Source organism: Talpa europaea, assembly GCF_964194135.1.
Source record: "Talpa europaea genome assembly, chromosome: 12".
Lineage (NCBI taxonomy): Eukaryota > Metazoa > Chordata > Mammalia > Eulipotyphla > Talpidae > Talpa > Talpa europaea.
The window spans coordinates 79440050-79463904 of NC_140079.1; the positions used below are offsets into that span (position 1 = coordinate 79440050).

At 51.3% G+C, this 23855-nt stretch overlaps 1 protein-coding gene across 3 annotated transcripts; it reads left to right on the forward strand.

The window, feature by feature from the left end:
• Positions 1 to 1399: 1399 nt before the first annotated feature.
• DTX2 (deltex E3 ubiquitin ligase 2) lies at positions 1400 to 23269 on the forward strand (the record flags this gene model as incomplete). 3 transcript variants are annotated; one of them, XM_084249491.1, is made up of 9 exons in its annotated part: positions 1400 to 1746; positions 4107 to 4743; positions 11003 to 11103; positions 15830 to 15970; positions 18560 to 18633; positions 20051 to 20209; positions 20835 to 20996; positions 21705 to 21794; positions 23042 to 23269. In XM_084249491.1, 9 exons carry the CDS (start codon positions 1479 to 1481, stop codon positions 23267 to 23269), a joined length of 1860 nt encoding a protein of 619 aa, XP_084105617.1. The 3 variants fall into 3 exon arrangements, with proteins under 3 accessions (XP_084105617.1, XP_084105615.1, XP_084105616.1); XM_084249489.1 differs by having other exon boundaries at positions 1479 to 1746; positions 18563 to 18633; XM_084249490.1 differs by lacking the exon at positions 15830 to 15970 and having other exon boundaries at positions 1479 to 1746.
• Positions 23270 to 23855: the final 586 nt, after the last annotated feature.

Consider the following 23855-nt stretch of genomic DNA (forward strand, 5'->3'; position numbering starts at 1 on the left):
AGCAGATGGTCTGATGAGGAGCCCTGTTAGCACTAGGACTCTTCATGGACATGCCATGACACTGGAAGGTGCCCGGGGCTGGCAGTTCTCTCTGCCTTCCTCCTTCCTCCTCTCTAAGCAGGGACCTGTAAATGGAGCCCAAAGTAGAGTTCAGATTGAGCCTTCCTTTCTAAGAAAACGAGTGTTCAGAGCTGGATTGATTTGTGTTTTCTATGTGCCCCTTGGCAGTAAAACTATGTCCTCCAATAAGACCTTGAACCTTGGCTTCCTGTCTATAAAGTGGGAGAAATGCTATTTAGCCTGTCTGTTAGGCTTCAACGAGACATGTACATTTGGTGTTTATCGCTAAGTGTTGGTTCCCCATTCATCTGGCACTGTAGAACTGGTGCCCCGAGGATGCCATGATACAGCCTCTTTTCCCTTTTACAGCTGCAGGTGCATCATCCACTTTCATTCAGCTATGTTTGAACTAATATCTGCATCACAATACATGACAAGGTCTGTGTTGAGTTGGTCACACTTCTGTGGGCAAGACCCTCTTACTGGGTTGCTACTATCTGGGGAGTGGGTCAGGACATGGGACTCGCCATATCCATCCATGCATGTGGTCATTAGAGTGTTGGCTGGTGCTGTGAAGAAATTCATTGCTAGGTGGCTGGGTGAAGTATCCCTGGATGACAGATTGGGCCTGAAGGATGAGTAGTTTACGACAGAAGAGGATGAACTAGAGTGACTGGGAAAAGAGTGTGGACATGAGGATGAGCTCTCTGTGACCTTAGTCAGCAAGCCCAGGCCCAGGGATTAGGGTGGAGGGAGGGCTTTGGCATCTCTGGGATTTTAATGTCTACGGTGTCCTTTGTGGTCAATGCCTCCAGGGGCAGCCAGACCTATGCTTTGAGTCCCTATTCTACCATTGGGTCCCTGCTCTTTTCTGAAACATGCCTCCCCCCAAACCCCCCAGTGTGTAGCATATTGGGTATTAATACGAGTCTCACAGACAGCCTGCTTTGGAAACCTTAGAATCCTCACAGAGATACAGGGGTCATCATGGCCTCATCCCCAAAGGATTTGGGGTGACTCATACATACAGTATAAAAGAATTTGCTAAGTCATTGGTCACTGGGGATGACAGGTAAAAAGGAAGAAGCGGGGCTGATAATTAGCACTCAAAATTCACTATATTTTCTAGAATATTTGTAAGGGGGTAGGCTGTCTGATTTACTGAATGCTTCATGGCTGCCTGAGCAGAGAGACAGAATCAGGTACTTGATTCATGATGCCCTCAAAGTATTAGGTGAAAAAGTGGAAAAGCTTGATTTTTTCCCCCCCTGCACTGAGACTGCCCCTGGTGGACTGCTGTGTGGTTGATAACTGCTTATCTGTCCTCTTTACAGGTCTGCTAGATGCACTGGGCAATGAACCTGAGACTCCAGGCCAGAGTGGTCTGAGGCGTTTGGGGAAGTAGAAGTTTGGAGAAGATGGCCATGGCCCCAAGTCCTTCCCTGCAACAAGTATACAGCAGCCCCGTGGCAGTGGCTGTGTGGGAATGGCAGGATGGACTGGGTACCTGGCACCCCTACAGTGCCACTGTCTGCAGCTATATCGAGCAGCAATTTGTCCAGCAGAAGGGCCAGCGCTTTGGGCTAGGAAGCCTGGCCCATAGCATCCCTTTGGGACAGGCTGACCCATCCCTGGCCCCTTACATCATTGACCTTCCCAGCTGGACTCAGTTCCGCCAGGACACTGGTAAGATGCTGCCTGCTTCCAGTATGTATCATGTTGGGGTTATAGAATAGAACTCCATCCCACCCCTAACACACACACACACGCACACACGCACATGCACACACACACACACACATGATCAGGCCACAGGTCATGGGTGCTGTAAATGATAATAAGTACCACACAGTGTGAAGTAGACCTCTTTGTATAGAAAGTCCCATGAGACCACAGCACAAAGGCCTTCCCTGCCCCTTCCCCCTTGGTCTCCCAAACCAAAATTTGCCTGCCTCCACCTGCAGAGTTTTAAGAGTTCCTCTGGCAGGTAAGCTTTCATGCAGGTGGTATGTCCTGCTAGTTAAGAGGGCCTGGTGATAAGTTCTGGCTCCACTGCAGTGGCTCTGTGACAGAGGCAAGTTTTACTTTCTTCATTGCACTCACATTTGGATTTTTGAGAATGGGGCTACCAGCTTCCTCCCAGAGTAGTGCCTTGCCCCTCTAACCCAGAAGTTTTCAACTGGGAAGATTTTTTTTCCCCCAGAACATTTGGCTGTCTTTGGAGACATTTTTTTTTAAGATTTATTTATATATGCAAATGAGAGCTGGCGTACAGGCCAGAGGTGCGGGAGGTGAGAGGATTCACCAGAGACAGAGTGGGGAACAGAACAGACAGATCTATTGAAATACACTGCTGAGGGGAGCAGCAGGCTAGACAGGTGAGGTCTGCTGTACCATGTGGGTCACTTCCCTGGCCGGGGTTCAAACTCAGGCTGTATTAGTTGCAGATAGCTTCATAGCGCTGATGCTTAACCCCTTGCGCCACCAGGGAGGCCGCTGGAGACATTTTTGATCATGACTTGGCGAAGGAAGATTGCTTTTGTCATCTAGTGGCTGTGGCCAGGGATGCTGCTAAACAATCCTACAGTGCACAGGGCTAGCCCCACAGCAAAGGATTACTGGTCCAGAATGTCACACTGCTCTAATCCCTGTGAGCAGAATCCTTGGATGTGTGAAGACTAAAGCTCCCAGTCATTTGCTTACAGATAAAGGTCCCTGCCTTCATGATCTTTGTAGACAATTAAGAAAGCTGCAGTAGACAAGATAAATGCCTTGAAATTGTGTGTGATTAGATGTTGATAAGTGCTCAACTCAGGGTGTGGAAGTGTAAAATGTGGGGAGGGGTCGATTTGAAGTTTGAGTTCAGGTGACCAGTTCACCAAGAAGGACTGGCGACGACCATAGAGGGGGCAGGAGGGAGGGCAGGTTGAGCAGGGAGGATTTGGTCGGAATCTGATTTAGGGATTAAAAGTCACCCTCTGGCTTCTGTGGATGGAGGCAAGAGCTGAGACCTTGATCCCGGGTAGAAGGTAGTTGCAGTGATTATCTCCCGGCAAGTGCTTTTGGAAGCCTGGTGCAAATCGATTTTTCTTTTTCTCCTTAATCTTCAGGTTTGGTTTATTAAGAATATAAGCTAACAACAGGGTGATTGCCAGTAGTTGCTACTTGAGAAGTCAGAGTGAATGGTATATTCATATGAGAGAATTAAGTAACAATTAATAATGCATTTTATGAAATTTAGAGACAAGAAGTCCTTATGACATGATGCATGAAAGTAGCAGGAACCTTTTTCAGTCGTATTGTCAGAGACCTAAAAGCACAGACTGGAAGACTGGGGGGAGACTGTATTGCAGTACCAATGTCGTGCTTTCCTCTTGGTGGTTGCATTATGGGTGGTTTCATTTCTTTTTATTTTCTTGTTTTCATTTTTTTTTTTAAGATTGATTTATTTATGCATACGAGAGCTGGGGTACAGGCCAGAGGTGTGGGGGGTGAGAGGATTCACCAGAGATAGAGTGGGAAACAGACCAGGCAGATTGACTGAAATACACTGCTGAGGGGAGCAGCGGGTGAGACAGGAGAGGTCTGCTGTGCCATGTGGGTAGCTCCCTGGCTGGGGATGGAACTCGTGTTGCCGTGGCTGCGGACAGCTTCACAAATTGTGTCCTAACCCCTTGCGCCACCAGGGAGGCCCTGTTTTCATTGTTTTTAAGTGAGTCTAACATTGGTTTATCATTAGTAATATTTTGAAAAGCCTGATCCAGTTTGAAACTCAGCTATTCTTTGTACTGTATCTCTGCTGAGGAGCGCTGATCCCCTTTTGTTACTTGGCCCCTTTGGGCTGAAGTTTCTTCACCTAGAGAGAGAGCTCTCCCTTTCACCTGCAGCTTGGAAAGAACAACCAAAGCCAATGTTTAAGTCAGATAGCCGCGTAACCCTAAATCCACTGTGATCATATTGGTTTATTTTGGTTGTGCAAAAAGGAATTTTAAAATTGGGGAGACTGGCAGAGTAACCATTTATGTGTGACATTCCTTTGAAAATAGGTACCATGCGGGCTGTACGGAGGCATCTGTTCCCCCAGCATTCAGCCCCAGGCCGGGGCATCACCTGGGAGTGGCTGAGTGATGACGGCTCCTGGACTGCCTACGAAGCCAGCATCTGTGACTATCTGGAGCAGCAGGTGGCCCGGGGTAACCAGCTCGTGGACTTGGCTCCCCTTGGATACAACTATACTGTCAACTACGCCACCCACACGCAGACCAACAAGACTTCCAGTTTCTGCCGTAGAGTGCGGCGCCAGGCAGGGCCCCCTTATCCGGTGACCACCGTCATTGCTCCGCCAGGCCACACGGGAGTCGCCTGCTCTTGCCACCAGTGCCTCAGCGGCAGCGGAACTGGCCCTGTGTCAGGTCGCTACCGCCACTCCATGACCAACCTCCCTGCATACCCTGTCCCTCAGCCCCCCCACAGGACTGCCATTGTCTTTGGGGCCCACCAGGCCTTTGCCCCGTACAACAAGCCCTCACTTTCTGGGGCAAGGTCTGCTCCCAGGCTGAACACCACCAACCCCTGGGGTGGGGCACCGTCCTCCTTGGGGAACCAGCCCCTCTACCACTCCAGCCTCTCTCACCTGGGACTGCAGCACCTACCCCCAGGATCGTCCACTGCCAGTGGAGCCAGGTATCTTGTGTGTGATTGAGGGTGGTTTTGTCGGCAGCCCTGGGTTTCTCCTTTTATGTAGCTGGAAGCCTCACCATATACCTGCAGGCCTGGTGCCTGCCCCTTGGTTATTCTGCTGAATTGTCTCCATTGCTTGTACCAGGCAGTGATGAGGCATCAGACCATCCACAGCCTTATGTCCCTACGAGACTTGATACTTGAGTGCCAACAGTTGCCACATGGGTTAAAACCAGTGATCTTTTTATTACTTATGTGACAAAGTTACAGACCTTTGGCGGTGCCTGTGTGCCATATAGCTAATACCATGTACCTGGCGACATTTGACAGACTGCTATGTACTATGCACTGAAGACAGACATGGAAAATTCAGTCCTACTGAGCCCATGGTCTTGTCCAGGGGAAGGATGTGAGCCCAGTTTTGATGCTTAGAAGTTCATTGGGGACAGCCTAGAATGCTGAGTGTGGTGGGTGGCACAGTCTAGTCCAGTGTCTCAGAGCTCTCTGCGCCTCAAGAAAGATGATGAAATAGGCCTTGTCCAGAGTGGGTAACACACGAAAATGAGAAAGTGAGACTGGAGTGGCAGCAGGGACCCTGAGTTGCTTGGAGACCTGCCACTGACATGTAGAATGTTGCGGCTTGCATAACATTTTGGAAATTCAGTGTAGGCTGGCCTGGGGGCTGCTTGTGGGTAAGGGATACCTGGGCAGGTAGTGACTGGACAGGTAGGCCTATGGTTGCCCTGTTCCCTAGGGGTCAACATCTTGTTGGTTTGGGCTGAGGTTGGTCAGTCAGCATCTTAGTGCCACCTTACTCACTAGCACCATCCCTCCCTGCCCACTTGACCATGTTAAGGGATGAAGCTTCCCAAGGTGACTGAGACCTCCTTGGTTGCTTCTTAGGCCTCTAGTTATTTTTTCCAAGCTAGGTTTCAAAGGACCTGTCAGCTTCTAGACGACCCAGTAGCAGAATTGACATCCATTGAGCACACATTACAGCTAGCCCTTGTTGAGCAGGCTGCCTGAGTGAGTTCATTAAGTCTCATAACAGCCATGTGGTAGGTGGTTTCCTCAACTTACAGGTAGACTCACTGAGGCTGATGAGGTTGGCAACACAGTCAAGTGGCAGATCTGGGATTCAACCCAGAATGCATGGGAGTTCCTGAAGCTTTCTTGAAGGCAAGTGAGAAAAAGGAAGGGGGTGTTCTGAGGGAGGAGTCATGTAGACAGGAAGGTGAAGGACTCTAGATTAATCATAGCCTCTTCTGGGAGTTGGGGCAGGTAATCTGAGATCCTTCTGGGAATTGGGAGTATATGGAAGTTCCCCGTGGGCCCTCTGTAGACTCTCAGATGGACATAAGTGAGCAGCCCCCTCCAATCAGTGGACCAGTCTCCTAGAGAAAAATATGCTGTCTTTCACCCAGAATGGTTATCAACAGGGCTGGAGCTTCTGTTCAGTCTGTATCACATAGCCTCGTGGCCTTAAGTTCTTGCAAAGGATCTTGAGACAAATTTTCAGGCAGTTCTAGAACTGAGATTCTAGGATGGAGCCAGATGACTTAATGGACTTTGTTTCTTCTAATACATGGCTCCCATTAGTCTCCTGGATATTCCTCTGGGGTCTCCCCTTCCCAACCTGTGGGCCCAAGAGACTGCTGATGTGGGCCTTAGGGCACAGGCCAGGCAAGTTGCAGAGAGGAAGGAGGCTGGGCCAGCCATTCCTACCTTTGCTGCTGGCCTATGCATGTTGCTGCTTGCCCTGCATTATGAGCTAGGAGGGAACCAGGCCAGCCGGCTCTGTTAGTTGAAACAGCCTCAAAGGGGCCTGCCTCCTGAAGTGGGTGTTCATCTTGCTCTCCTCCAGCGTTTCAGGAGCTGGGAGAGGTATAATTCACTTGCATGGGCCTATCCCGACTTTGAAAAACAGGGTTTTCCATTTCTCATTTGTAGTGGGCCTGCTCCACTTAGCTTTTCTGTGATGGGTGTTATAGAGCCAGGGATGGCTTAATAAATCCCTGACCTCTTAACCAGCAGGGCTGGGAGAATTAAGGACACTCTGCTTCTTGGTCTCCCTACGGGCTGTGGTTTCTTTCTGCAGCCAAATGAAAGTCAGCAACACTAGGTGAAAGTTACCATTGTATGGAGGAGTTGTGGGCTGGCAGGGCCAGGGGCTGGGGAAGCCTGGGAACCTTGTGCTTTTGTGTTACTGGTAGCCACTAGAAATAACATGAGCCAGTAAAATAAAAATTTGTGGGACCCACGTGGGGTTGTTATGGGGAACCCATGTGGTTTCACATCATTTCTTGCTCAATCTGGGTAAAACCTGGGTGACTGATTTCCTTGTGCCTGGGAGACTTTCTGAGCAGGCAGTAATATGTAGAGAAGGTGCAGCATTTGTCACTGAGCTGCTGGGTTTAAGTAAATTTCTGGTAGCTGAAGTTTATCCCTTTAAGCACCAAAACTTGTGTTTAATGGTGTTGGATGGAAAACTTTCCAAAATGTGTCATGTGTATTCTCGTCATCTTTAATAGAGGGGTGTGCCAACTCGGTTAGCATTTTGTCGACTGGGGGTGGTAATTATGATCAGCAGTCTGTTGCAGCTCCATGTGGCTCTGCCTCGGGGCACTTCACCCCTAACTGACAAGCCTAGAAAATGACTGTCCCGGTTTGCTCTCCTGGGCCCTGTTCTTGCTGCTCTATTCTCCCTGCCTTTAAAAGCACCTGACTTTCCTCGGCAGCATGCATGGTGGGAGCCCTGGGTTCCAGTGGGCTTTCTTCCTAACTGCTATAGTCCATTGGGTCAGCTCTTCATCCTTTTCCATCTTTCTTTTCTCTTAAGATTTGGGAGTTGGGCTGGTCAGTTTGCCATGGTTTGCAGGATTTTGTAAGGGCCTGGTGGGACATTGTCTGGCGGCCCTTCAGACTTTCCTCCACTCCATTCTGCTCTGGAGACCTGAGAAGCAGTGGGCATTTGTACTGGGCTTCACATTGAACTTTACGACCACTCTTGGGAGGGCTTTTGCGATTATTCTCATTTTACAGATAGAAAAATGGAAACTTAGAAAGGGGGCTTGACCATGCCCAAGAACACTAAGAAGTGGGGTCTCTAGATTCTACATCTTTACACTCCTTGTACTGCACAAGCTCTCAGAGACTCCTAGGTCATGCTGGCTGCCCATCCTGAATGCTGAGATTACGGGGAGGTTTGGGGGAGAGGAGGTAGGTTTTGCACTTCTTTGCTTTCCAGCCTCCTGTCTCTGCCTTTTACCTAGGACTGTCAAATCCCATCTGAAGAGAGGACCAGGAGTCCTCATGGTGCATCATTTAGTTCCAGTTGGAAGCTCCAGGAGATGGTCCCAGATAGGACAGCCAAGTAGAGTCTAGTAGGTAGACCCAGGAACAAGGGAAGCAGGAGGCGTACCCAAGGTAATGAATGACTATAGGGAATTCTCAAGGAACGGCACTTCTTGGGGCAAATAATGCCCCATATGGGGGCACAGTCTGCCAGCCCAAGCCCACAGAGAAAGGTAGAGGGTCGGTGACAAATATTTGAGTTTCTGTCTACCCATGAGAGTGCCCCCCTTGGGAACCTGGAAGTCCTGAGCACAACAGGAAAATGTTTGGGAGAGGCGCTGGGATAAGTCTTAGGGGCAGGGGCAACATTGTGACAAGCTGGTACACTGAATTTAGTCATTCCTGGTCCCTAGTCCCAGGCAAGGTGCCTTTGGGAAACCTCACTGCTTGTCTGCAATGGGCCTAAAACTAGACCTTTTCCTGCAGATACATGTCTCTTCCCGGGAAGAAAGACCCTACTTCCTCTACTCTTCTGGACCAGTGATGCCTAGCTCATGGAGTAGCACACTAATTTTTGGAGTTATAGAGCCATGCTTTAGTTTCCTGACTTCCCAGCTAAGAGCTCAGGTTCAGTGTTCCCCAAGAGTTGACTTGGGAGATGAAGGATGCTTGGAGAGGCTGTACTTGATGCCTTTACTTACAGAACCTGAGAATTCCCTGCAAAGAACATCAGAGATGGTTTATTTTCGTTTAAAATGAATAAATAAATATTTTATATATATATATATATACACACACATACACATATACATACACACACACACACACACACGGAGAAACAGGCTCAGGAAGCAGTGGTGGGGCTTGTTCCATATTGAACAGTTTATTGGGGCCAGAACCTTCACCCAGGTGTCCTGAACTTCCAGCCCTTCTCCCATGGCATCAGAGTTCAGAGGAGATGAGAAGGGCAAGAAGCTGCTATTTGAGTAGCACTTCCACACAGGTTGTTCTGTTTGGGGAGAACAATCCTTAAATGAGAACATATGAGACTCTTTTTCTACTCAGATAGTGGTGAATATGCTGTGCTCAAGGCCCTGATGTCTTCAGCATCAACTGAGTATGAGGTTACTGCTTTGGATCCTTTTAGTTTCCACCAGTGGAATCTGACCTGCGGTTGGTAGTAGGGAAGAAATCTGGGGTAGCTTCCAGAAGCATTTGCTGTAAATTGTTGGGTAGCTGGCAGCTGTAAGGTCAGCATAGTAGACCAGAGCTGTCCATCATTTCCTAAGGACCTTCCCAGTTCCAGGCTCTAGGCTGTGCCCAGTGGAACAAAGATGAGTGTACCCAGGCCCTGTCCATGGGGACTCCAGTGTAGACATACTTTTGTAACCCTTCTTATTTCAGTGTTTTTACCATGGGCAGATATGGATTGGGGGAGGCACATGAATGACAACAGAAAGGAGCTGGCAGTTTTCTCAGGCCTTCTGTGCCAACTTTTCACTAGTACAGGACTCCCCCCAAACCATAACGACATGGATTTGTTATCATGTTAAAAATAGGATTTAACACCAAGTGAATGATGCAAAGAGTCACTTCAGGAGTCATACCTTTATTACTATTTTTAAAGATTTATTTATGCATAAAAGAGCTGGGGTACAGGCCAGAGGTGTGGGGGTTGGGGGGTGAAAGGATTCACCAGAGACAGAGTGGGGAGCAGAACAGGTGGATTGACTGAAATACACTGCTGAGGGAGCCGTGGGCAAGACAGGAGAGGTCTGCTGCACCATGTGGGTTGCTCCCTGGCCAGGGATCGAACTCATGCCTGCAGTAGTTACGGATAGCTTCATAGTGCTGGCGCTTAATCCCTTGTGCCCAGGGAGGCCTCTAAACCTTTATTTTTAAACTAGTTTTAGATATCTTGAAGAGTTGCAAAGGAAGTACAGTTTCCACGTCTTCCTCACCCAACTTCTAGTGTTAACATCTTTCATAACCACAGTTGTCAGAGCCAGGAAATTACCAATGCATTTGGTTTAGTTAATCTGGTAAACTAATATTAACTAGACTTTTTCCAGTTTGCAGCATTTTTCCCAGTATTGTTCTCCTGTCCCGGGATCCTATGTGGAATCCCATTTTGCACTTATCATTTCTCCTCTCTCGGTTGGTAACAGTTCCGGGGTCTCTCTACATCTTTCTTAACTTTGATACTTTTAAAGAGTTACTTTGTCAAATGTGCCTTAATTTCCTTGTCAGATATTTTCTCCCCATTGAAGGAGGTTATGCAATTTGGGCAGAACTGACAAACACAGCACTCTGTCCTTGAAGCTTTGATCTGAGGCTTCTCCTACGATTTGCCTTATTACTGGTGGCGCTGGTCTTGGCTGCGCATGGGAGTGGTTTCCGCCTATCTCCCTTCTGTGCAGGAGGTAGAGTCCTCATTTGAATGAAGCTAGTGCGCTCAGCATTCTTTTAGGGTTGTCTTTGGAGTCTCTGAATGGCCCAGGGAAACATTTCTTTGACCTCACAAAGCTTTATTCCTGGTAACTTAAAAAAAAGACAAGGCTCCTAGCACCACAGTGTCCCTTTCTGTCACTGGTCGAACCAGAGGGTGTCTCTGTCCTGCCTGCCTGTCCCCTGTGCTGGCTGCAAGTTTGACTTTCCTCCCTAGATTTTCATAGATGGTGGCTCAGGCTCTGAGTTAACGTCTGAAATGTTCAGGTACTCTAGGTTAGTTTGGGTCTGAGTGGTGAAATTCAGATAGCTGTGCTCCTCTTTCCAGATAATATTTATCAGGATCTTTAATTTAAAAAACTAGAAAAAACCCAAAGCTCACGCTCACAGGGGCAGTGTGAGGGCGAAGTCATGAAGGGGCCTTGGCGGCTCTGGTGTAGTCCTAACTTAGTGTTTCTCTGGCTCTCGTTCCTGCAGAGAGCCTTGCGCATGTTAAGCTCTGCTCTCTTTTCTTCCCAAGTGCCTCCCTCCCCAGCGGCCCTTCAAGCAGCCCTGGGAGTGTCCCCACCACTGTGCCCGTGCAGATGCCGAAGCCCAGCAGGGTCCAGCAAGCCCTTGCAGGTAGGCTCCTGTTCCAGAACAAACTTGAGGAGGGGAGAGGGAAGGGTATGGTGCAGAAGGATGGTGTGGGTAGGAGGGGAAGATTGTGGGGCTGGAGGTCTTGTTACCTCTGTGATCTCATAGATACCAAAGTGTTAGGGAGCTACTAAAGGTTTCTTTTAACTTATGGGAAATGTGAAATACATAGAAAGTTAGGACTAAAGAGTGTTGATGAACCTTGTCATTTAAAGGTTGAAGTGGGAGAATAAGATTAACCATAGTTCCTATGTTAGGTGAGTGACTAGAGTACAGGAGGACTAGGGTGGGGCAGGTATAGGCGTCGAGTCAGGGAGCTACCTGTGGAGCCTGACTTCATATCTCAGGTGAGCCAGAGAGGCCTGATGAGAGCATGGCAGCAGAATGGAGGCAAGAGCTTCATATCTGGTGATTGCCTTGGTTGTGAGACAGGAGGAATAGAAGAGGCGGGTATCCAACTTTCATTATTAGTAATGAGAACTGACTAAATAACTAGGGACTGTGCATGTTTGTTAATTTATTTAATTCCAGCAACAAGTCTGTGAGGTAGGAACATTTATTTATATTTCACCTTTGAGAAAACTGAAGCACAAAGAATTCTTTTTTTTTTTCAAGGTTTATTTATTAACTTAAAGATTTATTTATTTGTGCATACAAGAGCTGGGGTACAGGCCAGAGGTGTTGGGGGGATGAGAGAATTCACCAGAGACAGAGCAGGGAACAGAACAGGCAGACTGAAATACACTGCAGAGGGGAGCAGCAGGCAAGTCAGGAGAGGTCTTCTGCACCATGTGGGTTTCTCCCTGGCCGGGGATCGAACTTGAGCTGCAGTGGCTGCAGATAGCTTCATAGGTTGCGTCTTAACCCCTTGCGCCACCAGGGAGGCCCCAAGATTTATTTATTTATGCATACAAGAGATGGGGTACAGGCCAGAGATGCGGGGGAGTGAGAGGATTCACCAGAGACAGAGTGGGAAACAGAGCAGGCAGACAGACTGAAATACACTGCTGAGGGTAGCAGCAGGCGAGACAGGAGAGGTCTGCCTCGCCATGTGGGTTGCTCCCTTGCTGACTGGAGATTGAACTTGTGCTGCAGAGGCTGCAGATTGCTTCATAGTGCATTGCTTAACCCCTTGCGCCACCAGGGAGGCCCAGCACAAAGAATTCTAAGCTCTTCTCCAGGGTCAGCCAACCCTTGGCCAGCTGGGATTTGGCCTCAGAATCCGGGATCTTCCTCATCACACTTTGCCCTTCTGAGTCTGGGGAGGTGGACATTCAAAAGAGTAAGGTGTAGACAAGGCAGAGCTGACCCAAGGCCTTGAGAGTTTGGATGTGCAGCTCAGAAGAGCAGTCTAGGTGAAATGAGGTGGCCTTCTCCCTGTGCGAGTGTGTGCGTTCACAGGGACAGCAGGGGAATGGGAAGCAGTGCCATTGAAGGAAGTGGAAGGACTAGTTAGAGAGGAGGTAAAGATGAGTGGGTGGGGCCAGGAGAGCCCAGATGGGAGACCCTGCCTAGCAGACCCTCTGGAACCTGCTTCAGCTACTCAGCCATCAACCTCTGCTAGGGCCAAGAGAACAAACAATAAGCAAACATGTGACTAGAAAGTTCCTGCCCAGTTTAGGTTTTGTGGCATCAGATAACATAGGTGAGTCATACCTCTGTTTGTGTGGTTATAAACATGTGTGCATGCATGCATGTGCTTGTGTTTAATATGTGTGGCAGTGGTCTGCTAGAGAAAGATTATAGGGAAATAGGCCGGCCTGCACATGACCTAGCACCTCTCAACTCTCAGTACTAGGATCCTAAAACAGATCTTATAATAACCTCTCTAAATATATCTCTGAAGGAGTCGGGGACTGAGTAGCTCTTGCTCCCTTTCCTCTGCTCTTGAGGCTGAGGACCCTCTCTAGGCTGTATCCCAGATTATCTAAAGTGTCCCATCATCTGGGTTCACAAAGCAATCCTAGAGGCACAGGCATTTTAATCTCCATTTTGCTCATTGAGGAAATTGATCCCCACAGTTCAGAAACTTGGTCCCAGCTAAGATAGATTAAACTCTGGAGCCCATACCAGGTGCCACTTCTGAGCACAGGACTCTGATTGTACCTGTTGGTGGGGTTGTTGTCTAGGGCCCCAAAGGAGAAATCCTGGGATAACCCCCAAGAGGCAGCATCTGGGCGATGTGCATGGGTTCCTTCTAGAATATGCATGATTGCAGTCAGGTGGCATTTGGGCACAGGGATTAGCAGGTAGGTTTACAAGTAGCTGGTTGTGCTGAGGAAGGACTCTGTACCCTTCTGTGCTGGCAGAAGAGGTCTCCAGACAGAGGCACTACCTCCAGGTCAGGCATGCCTCAGGTGGCAGCCTTATTGGCTGTGGCCTGGCCGGGCCCACTCCTTTGTGGAGGTGGGGGGTGGGACAGCCCACAAGGCTTGGGCCAGATTCCCCAGCTTCAAGGGAGGAGGAGCTTCTCTGCATTTTATACTGCCTCAACCTGTCCAAGCTGTGTCAGCAGGGAGGGGCTGCACTGACTGGAACCCAGCTTGATAAGGCTAGAGCCAAAGGAGGAGCGCCTTGGATCTGAGCCCTGGGCACTAGACAGAAGTCCAAACTGTGGTGTCAGAAAGGTGTCTTGCAGGGACTTTACTTTCTTGGACTCCAACAGATAAAGTGAGAATCCATTCCAGTGAGTAGAGAACCCTCTACTGTGACTGGGGGTGTTAGGAGCTTTAGGGGACTGTTCCTTACCCTTTGCTCTTGGGGAAAATGTGATGGTCCGTTCTTGGTGTCTCCTTCTCACCCCCTCCACTGAATGTTGCTTTTGAGAAGTGTTGGGTGTGGGGAATTTCAGACCTCACAAGGAGACCCACAGACTGGATGCTTCTCTGTAGGCTTCCCAGTTGAGGTACTGTGTCTGTGCCCCAAATTCAGGGGAACAGGTACTGCATTGACAATAGCAGACCTCTTGAGATATCTTCATTGGGGATATCTTCATTCCCCGAAAGAGAGTCTGTGTACCTCCTATGATCAGGTGCTGCCCTGTGGGCTTAGTGGGGTAGGTGCAGGGATGACAATCACAAAAACAGATATGAGCTCTTCGGGGGGGGGGGGCGGTAAGGCTGTCACATGGAGTAAAGGGGAAAGGTTTGGAGAGGAATGTGACCTTTAGGGCAGGGTTGTGAGAGAAATGGGCCTCGAGGGAGAGGTATGGTGAAGTGAAGTGAGTGTATATTGGGGTGGAGGTCAGTCAGCACAAAGTCCCAGGTTCTCCTAAGGAAAATTCTTCCTGTTTCCTTTCTGTCCATCTTTCTACTCCTTTTCGTGCTTGTTATTCTGTCCTTCTGACACTTAATTTCCAGGGGAACATGCATCTGAATTCAGGAACAACCTCGGGGTGCTGGTAGCATTGCCCAGGTGCAAGCCTCAGCCTTCTGAGGCACAACTTGCCCAGCTCAGCTGTGTTGCCCAGGCTGTTGGCTGGGTTCTGCTTCTGCCCTGACTGAGCACATTTGCCGTCAGAGTGCCCCTGTTCTTCTGTCCCAGATGGATTCCTGAGTCCAGATTTCCCTTCCCTTGCTGAGTCACCTTTGGAGGGGGCAGCTGTCTGCTTGGCTTGTCCTGGGTGGTATATAGAGCCCTGCAGGGGCAGTGTCGCTACTTCCTGCTCCAGGATGCCCACTCTGCCTGGAAAGCCACACTCGGTGGTGCCTGAGGAGCCCCAGAATCTTGGGGGAGGTGCTTTTGAACAAGGCTGAGGTCAGGGAGGGTTGAGTAGGTGCTGTGGACATCAGGGCAGGCTGGGTAGGGCAGAGAAATAGTAGGAAGAGGAACTCTGGCAGTTGTTCTGCCAGAACTCTGGCAGTTCTGTTCAAGGAACTATTGCCCTCAAAGTTCCAAGGGAGCAGTATGGGGTAAGGGCTGGCCAAGGATGCAGCACCAGGCTGAGGAATGTGGCCTTTTCCCTGTGGGCACTGGGAACAGTGGATAGTTCATCTCAGCATGGCTACCTGCTACATGTCTCACCCCCTGTGGACATGTATGCCCACCCCAGGGCAGAGGGACTTGTACCTCCTCTGAAGGCAGCAGGGAATGAAGGTGCATTCCAGCATCTTTGCTGTTCCAGAGGAGTGGTTACAAGGACACCTCCTCCACGGAGCAGGCCCAAGAGCAGCATTCCTGTGGCCCTGAAGGCACCTGGGTAACACACCACTGGAGGGCGGGTGACCAGAGTCAAGAGGGCACAGTCAAGGGAGCAGAGCCTAGGGCTGTGAGTGGAGACCTGTCCAGGTCTTCATAGCTTGGCTGTGCCCTTCCGTATTGCCCATTTTGCTCTCCTTCCTGTGCCTGGCACAGGGAGACACCCCTGGAACTGCTTAGGAAGCCTCCTGGGGTGGTTCTCCCTTCTGCCCTCCTGGAGCCAACATGCTCTGGGTATGGGCCGATGGGTTGCACATATGGACACTTGGAGGACTTGGGGCAAGGCTCTGACGAGCCAGGCATTTCACTGTTTCCTGGCCAGAAGCTTAGTCCAGCCGGCTTGGTTGGGCCCAGGCAGCCTTTGGTGGTCGGGTTCTGTGGGAGATCAGTGGGTCCTGATGGCTGTTCAAGTGCCACTTCCTGGATTTGGCCAGGGTTTGTGGATGTCATGTGCTTTATGACTCCTGCTAACGTTTCTCCCCTCTCTGCATGTCTGATCTCGCATCCTGTGTAGGCATGACGAGTATTCTGATGTCAGCCATTGGACTCCCTGTGTGTCTTAACCGCGCACCTCAGCCCGCCAGCTCTCCCGCCTCCTGTCTGGCCTCTAAAAGTCACAGCTCAGTTAAGAGATTGAGGAAAATGTCCGTGAAAGGTAGTTCCTACTCACAAATCCTCTCTGGCCTCTGCTAAGCCTCCTCCAAGTCTTGCTGCCTCTGACTGTCCCGCATTGAGCCTCTTCTCTGGACCCCCATGGTCCTCCTCTGCTTCCTTTCCCTGCTGGGGGATGGGCTCAGTGGCCCTTTTCCCTGCCCTGGGCAGCAGAAGCAGAGGTGGCCCCCTGGGAATCTACTTTCTGAGTAAGACCAGAGTCCAGGTCCTGTTTCCCTGGCGCAGTTTGAATGAGAGGGCTTGCTCTTGAGGCCTCTGTGACTTTGTGAACACACAGGTGTGGGTGAGGCCTGGTTCAGGATGGGGGGGTGACTGTCACTTCCCCTAGGACCAGCGTGTGCCTCAGGACAGGCCCCCAGCCCATGTGGGGCTACTTAGAGAGCCTCCCAGTGATTCACTGCCCAGCCCAGGGAGAAAGGGGTTTCAGAATCGTGGAAGGTGTAGCATTTTAACAGGACTTGTGTGGAGGGGCCTGTGGGTGGTACATTCTAAAACTGCTATTTCTGAGGCCAGCTGTGGCTCGGTCAGTGATTCGGATGGCCTATGAGCAGGGAACCCAGCTCTGGCTCAGCCCCTGCTGGGTTTCAGTTTTGGCTCCAGTGCTCGGAGGCTTTGTGATCTCACCTGTCACTATTCATGCGCCGGTGCTTCCTCCTCAGCAGATAGGTTGTGGGAGGGATAGGACATACACAAATAGTGGCTGCTTTCAGCATGGCCACTGTCACTCCACAGGGAGGGAGGTCTACCCAGATCCCCCAGACCCTCTACCACCCCCAGCTGTCAGGGCAGCCCTTGGAGCTCCTGGCCTGGGAGGTGGAGATGGAACTGTGGGCAGGGCAGGCCTCTAGCTATCTGAACCTTTTGAGCTAAACCAGGGGGAATGTGTGCTCATAAGAGACCCTTTGGCCTTTCTGACCCTCTGGGCTCAGGTGTCCTGTTCATGGGGTTGATGGTCGCTGACTGGCCCCCTTTGAGAAGCGTGCTCACAGAAACCTGGACTCGCCAGAGATTGGCCAGAAGCTAGTCTCAGCAGATGGGGTCTGGGGTCCATCTGGAGACTCACTTGTAGTCTCCAGTCTCCCCTCATTCTGAGGAGAGTCCCAGCCCCCAGGACAGTGGTCATTGTGCTTTTAGCCTGACTTTCTCACCACAGTGACCAGAGTTGGGGTCCTGGAAGAGTGTGTGTGGGTGGGGGTGTGGAGACAGGAGTGTTTGTGTGTGTGTGTATATATGGGGGGTAGTATAGTGTGTGTGTGTGTTAGGGGGAGGGTAGTATACAAGAAGTATGTGGGGATGTGTATTTATATGGGGGGGTGTGATGTAGGTGGTGTGTGTGTGTTTAGTAGGTGTGTGTATGGGTGTGTGTACAGAGGTGGTATATGAGTTGAGGGGAAATTTGTATATATGGGAGGGTATTGTGGGGTGTCTGGTACTCCTTTGCCTGTAGTTGCCATTCAGGTAATAACAGCTAATGCTTTTATAACCATCACATCCTCAGTCAGCTTTAGGCTTCCCCATTTTAGATGAAGGGTTTAGTCACATGGTGACGTGATTTGGTCACAAGAGCCAGAATCAAACCTGACGTCAGTGGGTCCCAACCTCTGCTCAGCTCCTGACTGTACCCCTGGCCTGCTCTGGTAGAAGGAGCTCAGTCACTGAGCCTTAGGCTTGAGGTCTGTACAGCACAGTCTGATCACTTTAAGTTAGGGTTAAAACTAAAGCCGACAGTGACCTTGAGGCAGGTGAGGAGCTCCTGCCAGGGTGCTGATCTCTGACCTCCCCTTTGCTCCTGCATGGGTTTTGCTGCCATCCTCTGGTTCTGCTATTGCCTTTCCCGGAGAAAGCCCAACTCTCACTGGGGGATTCTCTGGGGTGGGGCCTGTTCAGTGCAGCCCCACCCCCCCACACACCAGATTCATGCATGAGTATACGGAGGAGCAGGGTGGACAGGGAGTCCTTCCTGCTGCACGGACTAGGCATGTAACTGAGCCCCCACAGTCCAGGGACAGGTATGAGAAGACTTTACAGTTTATCACAAGTGTCAGTGTGGTTATCCTCTGCAGTCAGCAGGCACAGACGCCCGCTGTGCTTGGCTAATAAAACTTCTCTTAATAAGACTTTCACACAGAATGATGAAAGTTGAGTAAAATAACATCACTAGAATATGCCACAGAGTACTACATTACAGAAACTGCAATTTGACAATTTTGTGTGTCCTCCCAGGAACCTGGGTCTAGTTTCCTGATTGATTGTGCGCAGCGACGAGGCTGGGGCCCAGCACTGCCTCCTGGGGGCTGTGACAGGCTGCTGTGTTTTCCGTACTTGCCTTCCCCGGGGCTCCTGGCCTGGGCTAGATGGCGCCCACAGTGGGTGGGTGGGCCCACATAGGGCCTTTGCCAGTTAGAGCTCTGGAGTGTTCCTCGTCTGGCATCTTTCTTGCACACTAACCCACCCTTCCTAACCCTCTAACATCCCTTGTGGCAGCTTGGACTCTCCTTGGCCTCCTTCCTCTGATTTCAGTATCTCCAGTTCCTACTCCTTGGAATACCAGTTATGTTCTTCTGTCTTCTAGGAGTGACTGCAAAGCCAGAGCCAGAGCAAGTGATAAAAAACTACACTGAAGAGCTGAAAACACCCCCAGATGAGGTATGTGTCATGGGTACTACGTTGCTTTGGAAACGAAGGGTAACGCCAGACGAGGAGGATACCCACCTGTTCTCTGCTAGAAGGGTACTTCCCCAGGTGCCTCTGAGTGCCAGGCACCAGGCTTGGGCACTTGGATTTAATCTCTCAGTGTCCCATAGGAGGCAGGCATTGCTGAGATGCTTCAGCCATGGCTCCTGAGACCTACAATTCCCATCTTAACTCTGTCACTAACGAGCTGTGGTCCCAGGCAAAGCTGCTTTCACACAGGCCTGTGCCTCACCCACTCCCTGTGCCATCCTGGGGGTCAGGGGTCCTTGGAGACATGAGACAGGAGAGCCTGCCCCACTTCCCGCTGCTGACACTGGGGTAGATAGAAGTGGAGGGGTCTTGTCCAGGTAGCAGAACTGCCCTCTGCTGCTGGAAAAACCAGTCAGGGATCCGGTGTGATAGCACCTGCCAGACCCCCCTGCATCAGCTTCAGTAGGACCTGACTCTCTGCTGAGCCAGGTTTTGGGGACTGTAGTGCCACTTTTCTCTAGTTTGAGGCCAGGAGGATCTAGAGCAGGTTAAGATCATCAGCCAGCACAGAAGCAAATAGTCTTCACTTGCCTCTTTCCTTCAAGTCTAGCACTTGAGAAAAATCTGGTTGGTAAAGGTTTGAATAGAAACTTTACTGTCATGCTCATAACCCCCATCCTGCCTCAAGTCCTCTCTGTCCTCCCACTTCACAGCTCTTCATCTGCCTCTTTCTCTGGGCCCCTTTGTTCATCCAGCTCAGCTGGGCTGCTGTGCCTCAGTAGGCTCCTCTCCAGGCTGCCATCTACACGCGTGGCAGCAGTGACCTTGGGAGTACCTCTTCCTAACGCCCCTCAGCGGGGACCCCCTGAACAGGGAAGCTAAAGCTCTAACTTCTGAGCATGGTGACCAGAACTTTCCAGCATCTGGTCCTCTCTCCTGTCCTTATCTCCTACACCAGCTTCACCCCTGCCCTCTGTAGGGGCCAGTGTCCCTCCCCAAATTACATGCTGCTTCGTGCTTCAGAATGTTCTTTCCTCTGCCTGGAATGCCAGTTCCTATGCTCGTCTACCTGACAGGCCCTTTCTATTATGAAACCCAGCTTTGAGGGCCTCTCCTGCTCTTTCCTCCCTATGTGGCTATCCCTGCTGCCCTCTGCGTCTGTGCTGCTGTTACTGCAGTGGCCCCACACTCAGTGTTGCCTGTCGTCCCCTCTTCGCTAAGTCCTTTGAGGACACAGCTCGCCATGACTCTTCTGTGTTCCCAGCCTCTGGAACTGACTGTTGAATTTACTTTGACTGTAATTCCAGCATTTCAGCAAACGAGGGCCTTTTCCTACAAGACTTGCCTTGCTGAGCACAGCTGCCAATGACAAGTGTGCTCTGTGTTTGGTCCCCTCCAGGACTGTATCATCTGCATGGAGAAGCTGTCTGTGGTGTCTGGGTACAGTGACGTGACTGACAGCAAGACCATCGGGCCGGTGACTGTGGGCCGCCTTGCCAAGTGCAGCCATGCCTTCCACCTGCTCTGCCTGCTGGCCATGTACTGCAACGGGAACAAGGTGCCCATGCACTTGGCCCATGGTGGGGGGTGGTGACCTGAGCAGGTAAGCTCAGGGGCAGCGAGGGACCTGGGGCATGCTTGCAGGCAGCCCTGAGATGTCTGTAGCCCTTGCCTTGCCCAGAGTAGGGGTCGGCAGCTAGAGTGGCATGATACCTGACTGCTCTTCTTTCAGTGGAGTTTAATCAGAATGGACAGGGGTTGGGGGCAGAGAACTGAGCCATATGGCAGACCTTTAGGCCGCTGTGCATCTCCTGCCGATATCCCCGTGCCATCCTGTACCAGCCGGGGTGGCAGCATCAGTTGTTAATTTATTACAGGGTTTTGTTTGATTTTAAATGTGGTTACACTATTGAGACTTACTCAAACCTGATTTTCCTCCCTGATGCCAGTCTCTCGATACCTTACCCATTAATGAAAATGGCTTCACAAGTTTCCAGTGCAACACTTGCCTTTCCAAGGAAGCTGTTGAATTGAGTTTCTGTGAGGGGAGGTGGCCTGGGATCCCTGTATGACAGCTGTCGACCAACTCCCCTGTGGGCCTCTTTCCCGTTTAGAATGGTGAGTGTGCTTCGGTGGTCTCTCAGGACTGCTGGCTCAGTCTGTGACATTCTTCCTTGTCTCAGGATGGAAGTTTGCAGTGTCCGTCCTGCAAAACCATCTACGGAGAGAAAACTGGGACCCAGCCCAGGGGGAAGATGGAGGTGTTCCACTTCCAAGTGTCCCTCCCTGGCCATGAGGATTGCGGGACAATACTCATAGTTTACAACATTCCTCATGGCATTCAGGTAAGGGGCCCTGGTATAAGAGGAGCTTCCTCGGACCTTTCTGGAATCAGTCACTCTGAGGGTGCTCTTCATCCTACCCTGCCCTTTCCCAGCAGGCCTCCTGGGTCGCTGTGAGAATTCCCAGACTGCCAGGCTCAGGTTCCCAGAAACCAGGAGACACTAGTGCTGGGGGCTAGAGTTAGTTCTTAGAGCTGTGGAAGCAGAGAGGTGGCCCTCTATCCTTTCCTGAAGGGAGGGCTTCCTGGAGGTGGAGACATCCTAGCTGAACTTGTACTGGGCAGAAGACCACACACATAAGCAAGAAGAACACTGTGTTGAGGGACTGGATAACTGGGGAGCCCATGGTTGGGAAGCTTCCCAGGGACAGCATCAGGATAGGGAGGTACCACCACTGAGGACTCCTGTCCTTGAGAGATGCAGGCCTAGGTTAGGCGGCAGGGCCAGATCTGTGTACCCAGTGACATAACCACCTACAACTCCAGGTTCTCCCCAACGTTGTGGCTTCACTTCCATCTGGAATGTTTTTTAAATTTGACTTTAAGTCACGGGAAAGAAGTGTAGGGAAACCAGGCAAGCGCATGTGATTCAACAGAGGGTTGTCCTGCCTAGCGCCAGGCTTTAGCAGGGGTACTTCAAGGCAGTTGTCAGGGACAAGAAGGAGCCCCTCTCTGGGCACTCCCATTCCTGAGGTTTGTGTTCTTTCTGCAGGGCCCAGAACACCCCAACCCTGGAAAGCCGTTCACCGCCAGAGGGTTTCCCCGCCAGTGCTACCTTCCTGACAATGCCCAGGGTCGCAAGGTAAAGGCCTGGCCACTGACTATGAGGAGGGCCCTTGGGCTAGCAGGACTGTACCTGGCTGCCAGGTGGAGTGCCAGGCAGATGGGGTGGGATGGGGCTGGCCTGGCAGTGGAGACCTGGTGACAACACTCACACCTGCCTCTGTGCACCTTCTTACTGCTACAGGAGGAGATAGATGAGCCTTGGGGACTAGCTGGGGTGTTGCTGGTCCTTCTGGAGGCCCCCATGGGTTAGGCAGCCTCTGGGTGCCAGGGATACAGGGAAATGTGACCTAGCTTGTCTGGCACTCCCTGGCTGTTGGGCTGGGTCACGTGCTCTTCAGTCACGCTAGCTGAGGTGCTAGGAAGAGGCTGGGGTCAACTGGGGAACTGCCTTTGCACTCACACCTAAGTTGAGACCTTCCAACTTGAGATGGCAGGGAAGAGCATTCTAGGAGAACAGCTAGTTTTTGATTTGGAGATGGAAATGGCTCCTGTGTTTAGGAGGGAGAACCAGGCCTGTGGGTGGAGGAGTGAAAGCAGCTCATTGTGGGAATGGGTTTTTTAACCCAGAGCGCTGTGTCATCCCGGGAGCAAGAGCTGCTGACTTTGGGTTTGAAAAGCTCCCTTGGGCTGCCAGGCCTCGTATAGTGGTGGAGAGCAGCAAGGAGGAGGGAGGAGGAACTCATCTAAGATGTTCTTGGAAGGGGGGCAGAGTCAGGATGGTTCCAGGGCCTGGCTGGAGGAGATGGCGGCATGGCTGGGTGGGAGGGCTGGACATGGGAGGCCACGACACACATCATGGGCAAGTAAGTGTGAGGTTCTGTTCGCCTGTCAGGGTGGCAGCTGGAGTGCCGGGGGTCAGAGCTGGAGTTCAAGGCTGAGGAATCCCCCTGATGGGGTTTCAGGCCCGGGGCTGTGGATGAGATCTTCTAGCAGGAACTAAAGTGGAGAGAATGACCAGTACCCACTCCTGCCCACCGCTAGCAGTGCAGGTGGATGGAAGGGAGGCGAGTGCCCAGTGCTGCTCTACCCACAGCTGATTCCTGGTGGGTGGTTGTGGCTGCTGTCCTTGACCTCAAGGCAGGAGCAAAGCAAACTTGTAGGGGGGGCCAGTAGATGCCCCCACCCTGCCACCCCTGCTCCAGGGGTGAAAACCAAAGAAGACACAAGCCAGCTTATTCACCGACCTTCCCTCTCTCTGCCTTCTTCCTCTCTCCCCTCCTCTCCTCTTCCAACACTGCCACCCGCCACCACCACCACTGACAGGTCCTGGAACTGCTGAAGGTGGCGTGGAAGAGGCGACTCATATTCACAGTGGGGACATCCAGTACCACAGGCGAGACGGACACAGTGGTGTGGAATGAGATCCACCACAAGACAGAGATGGACCGAAATGTCACAGGTCACGGCTACCCTGACCCCAACTACCTGCAGAACGTGCTGGCAGAGCTGGCCGCCCAGGGGGTAACTGAGGACTGCCTGGAGCAGCAGTGACTCTCTAGCCTGGCTGGCCCCGTTCCCCACCATCATGCTTGCCTCTGGCACCAGCAGGGCAGGGTTGCCCCTGGGATGGGCCGGCAGGAAGGTGCCTTTTGTGAGAGGTTGGAATGTTTGTCGTGGGCACAGGCATGCACCGCTGAAAGCTAGGGCTTCTCCTGCCTGCCTTTCCCCCATCCTCCCCTCCAGGCCTGGATCGTGTGGGAATTGGGCAAGACTAGGGAGTTGTACTTGTGGGGCTTAAGAGGCAGCTACCTCAGTGCAAGGGCCCTCTGTCCTCGGTGGGTGGCATTGGGCCCTCAGTGCCAGGGGCCTGGCATGGGGCCAGGAGAAACTGCTCCCTTCCCAGCCAGGGGCAGGTATGGGTCTGGGTCAGCTTCTTATACCTCAGATGTTCTGTTTGCAATAAATGCCCTGTAGCCAAAGTCAGCGGGCCCTGGTATGTCTTTCAGTGGAGAGACTGTGATGGATCTGGGGTGTGTGTGTATGTGAGAGAGAGATGTGGGGTGTATGTGATCTGGGGTGTGTCTGTGATCTGATGTGTGAAGGCCAGCACACACATGTGCTGCTACATCGGAATAGG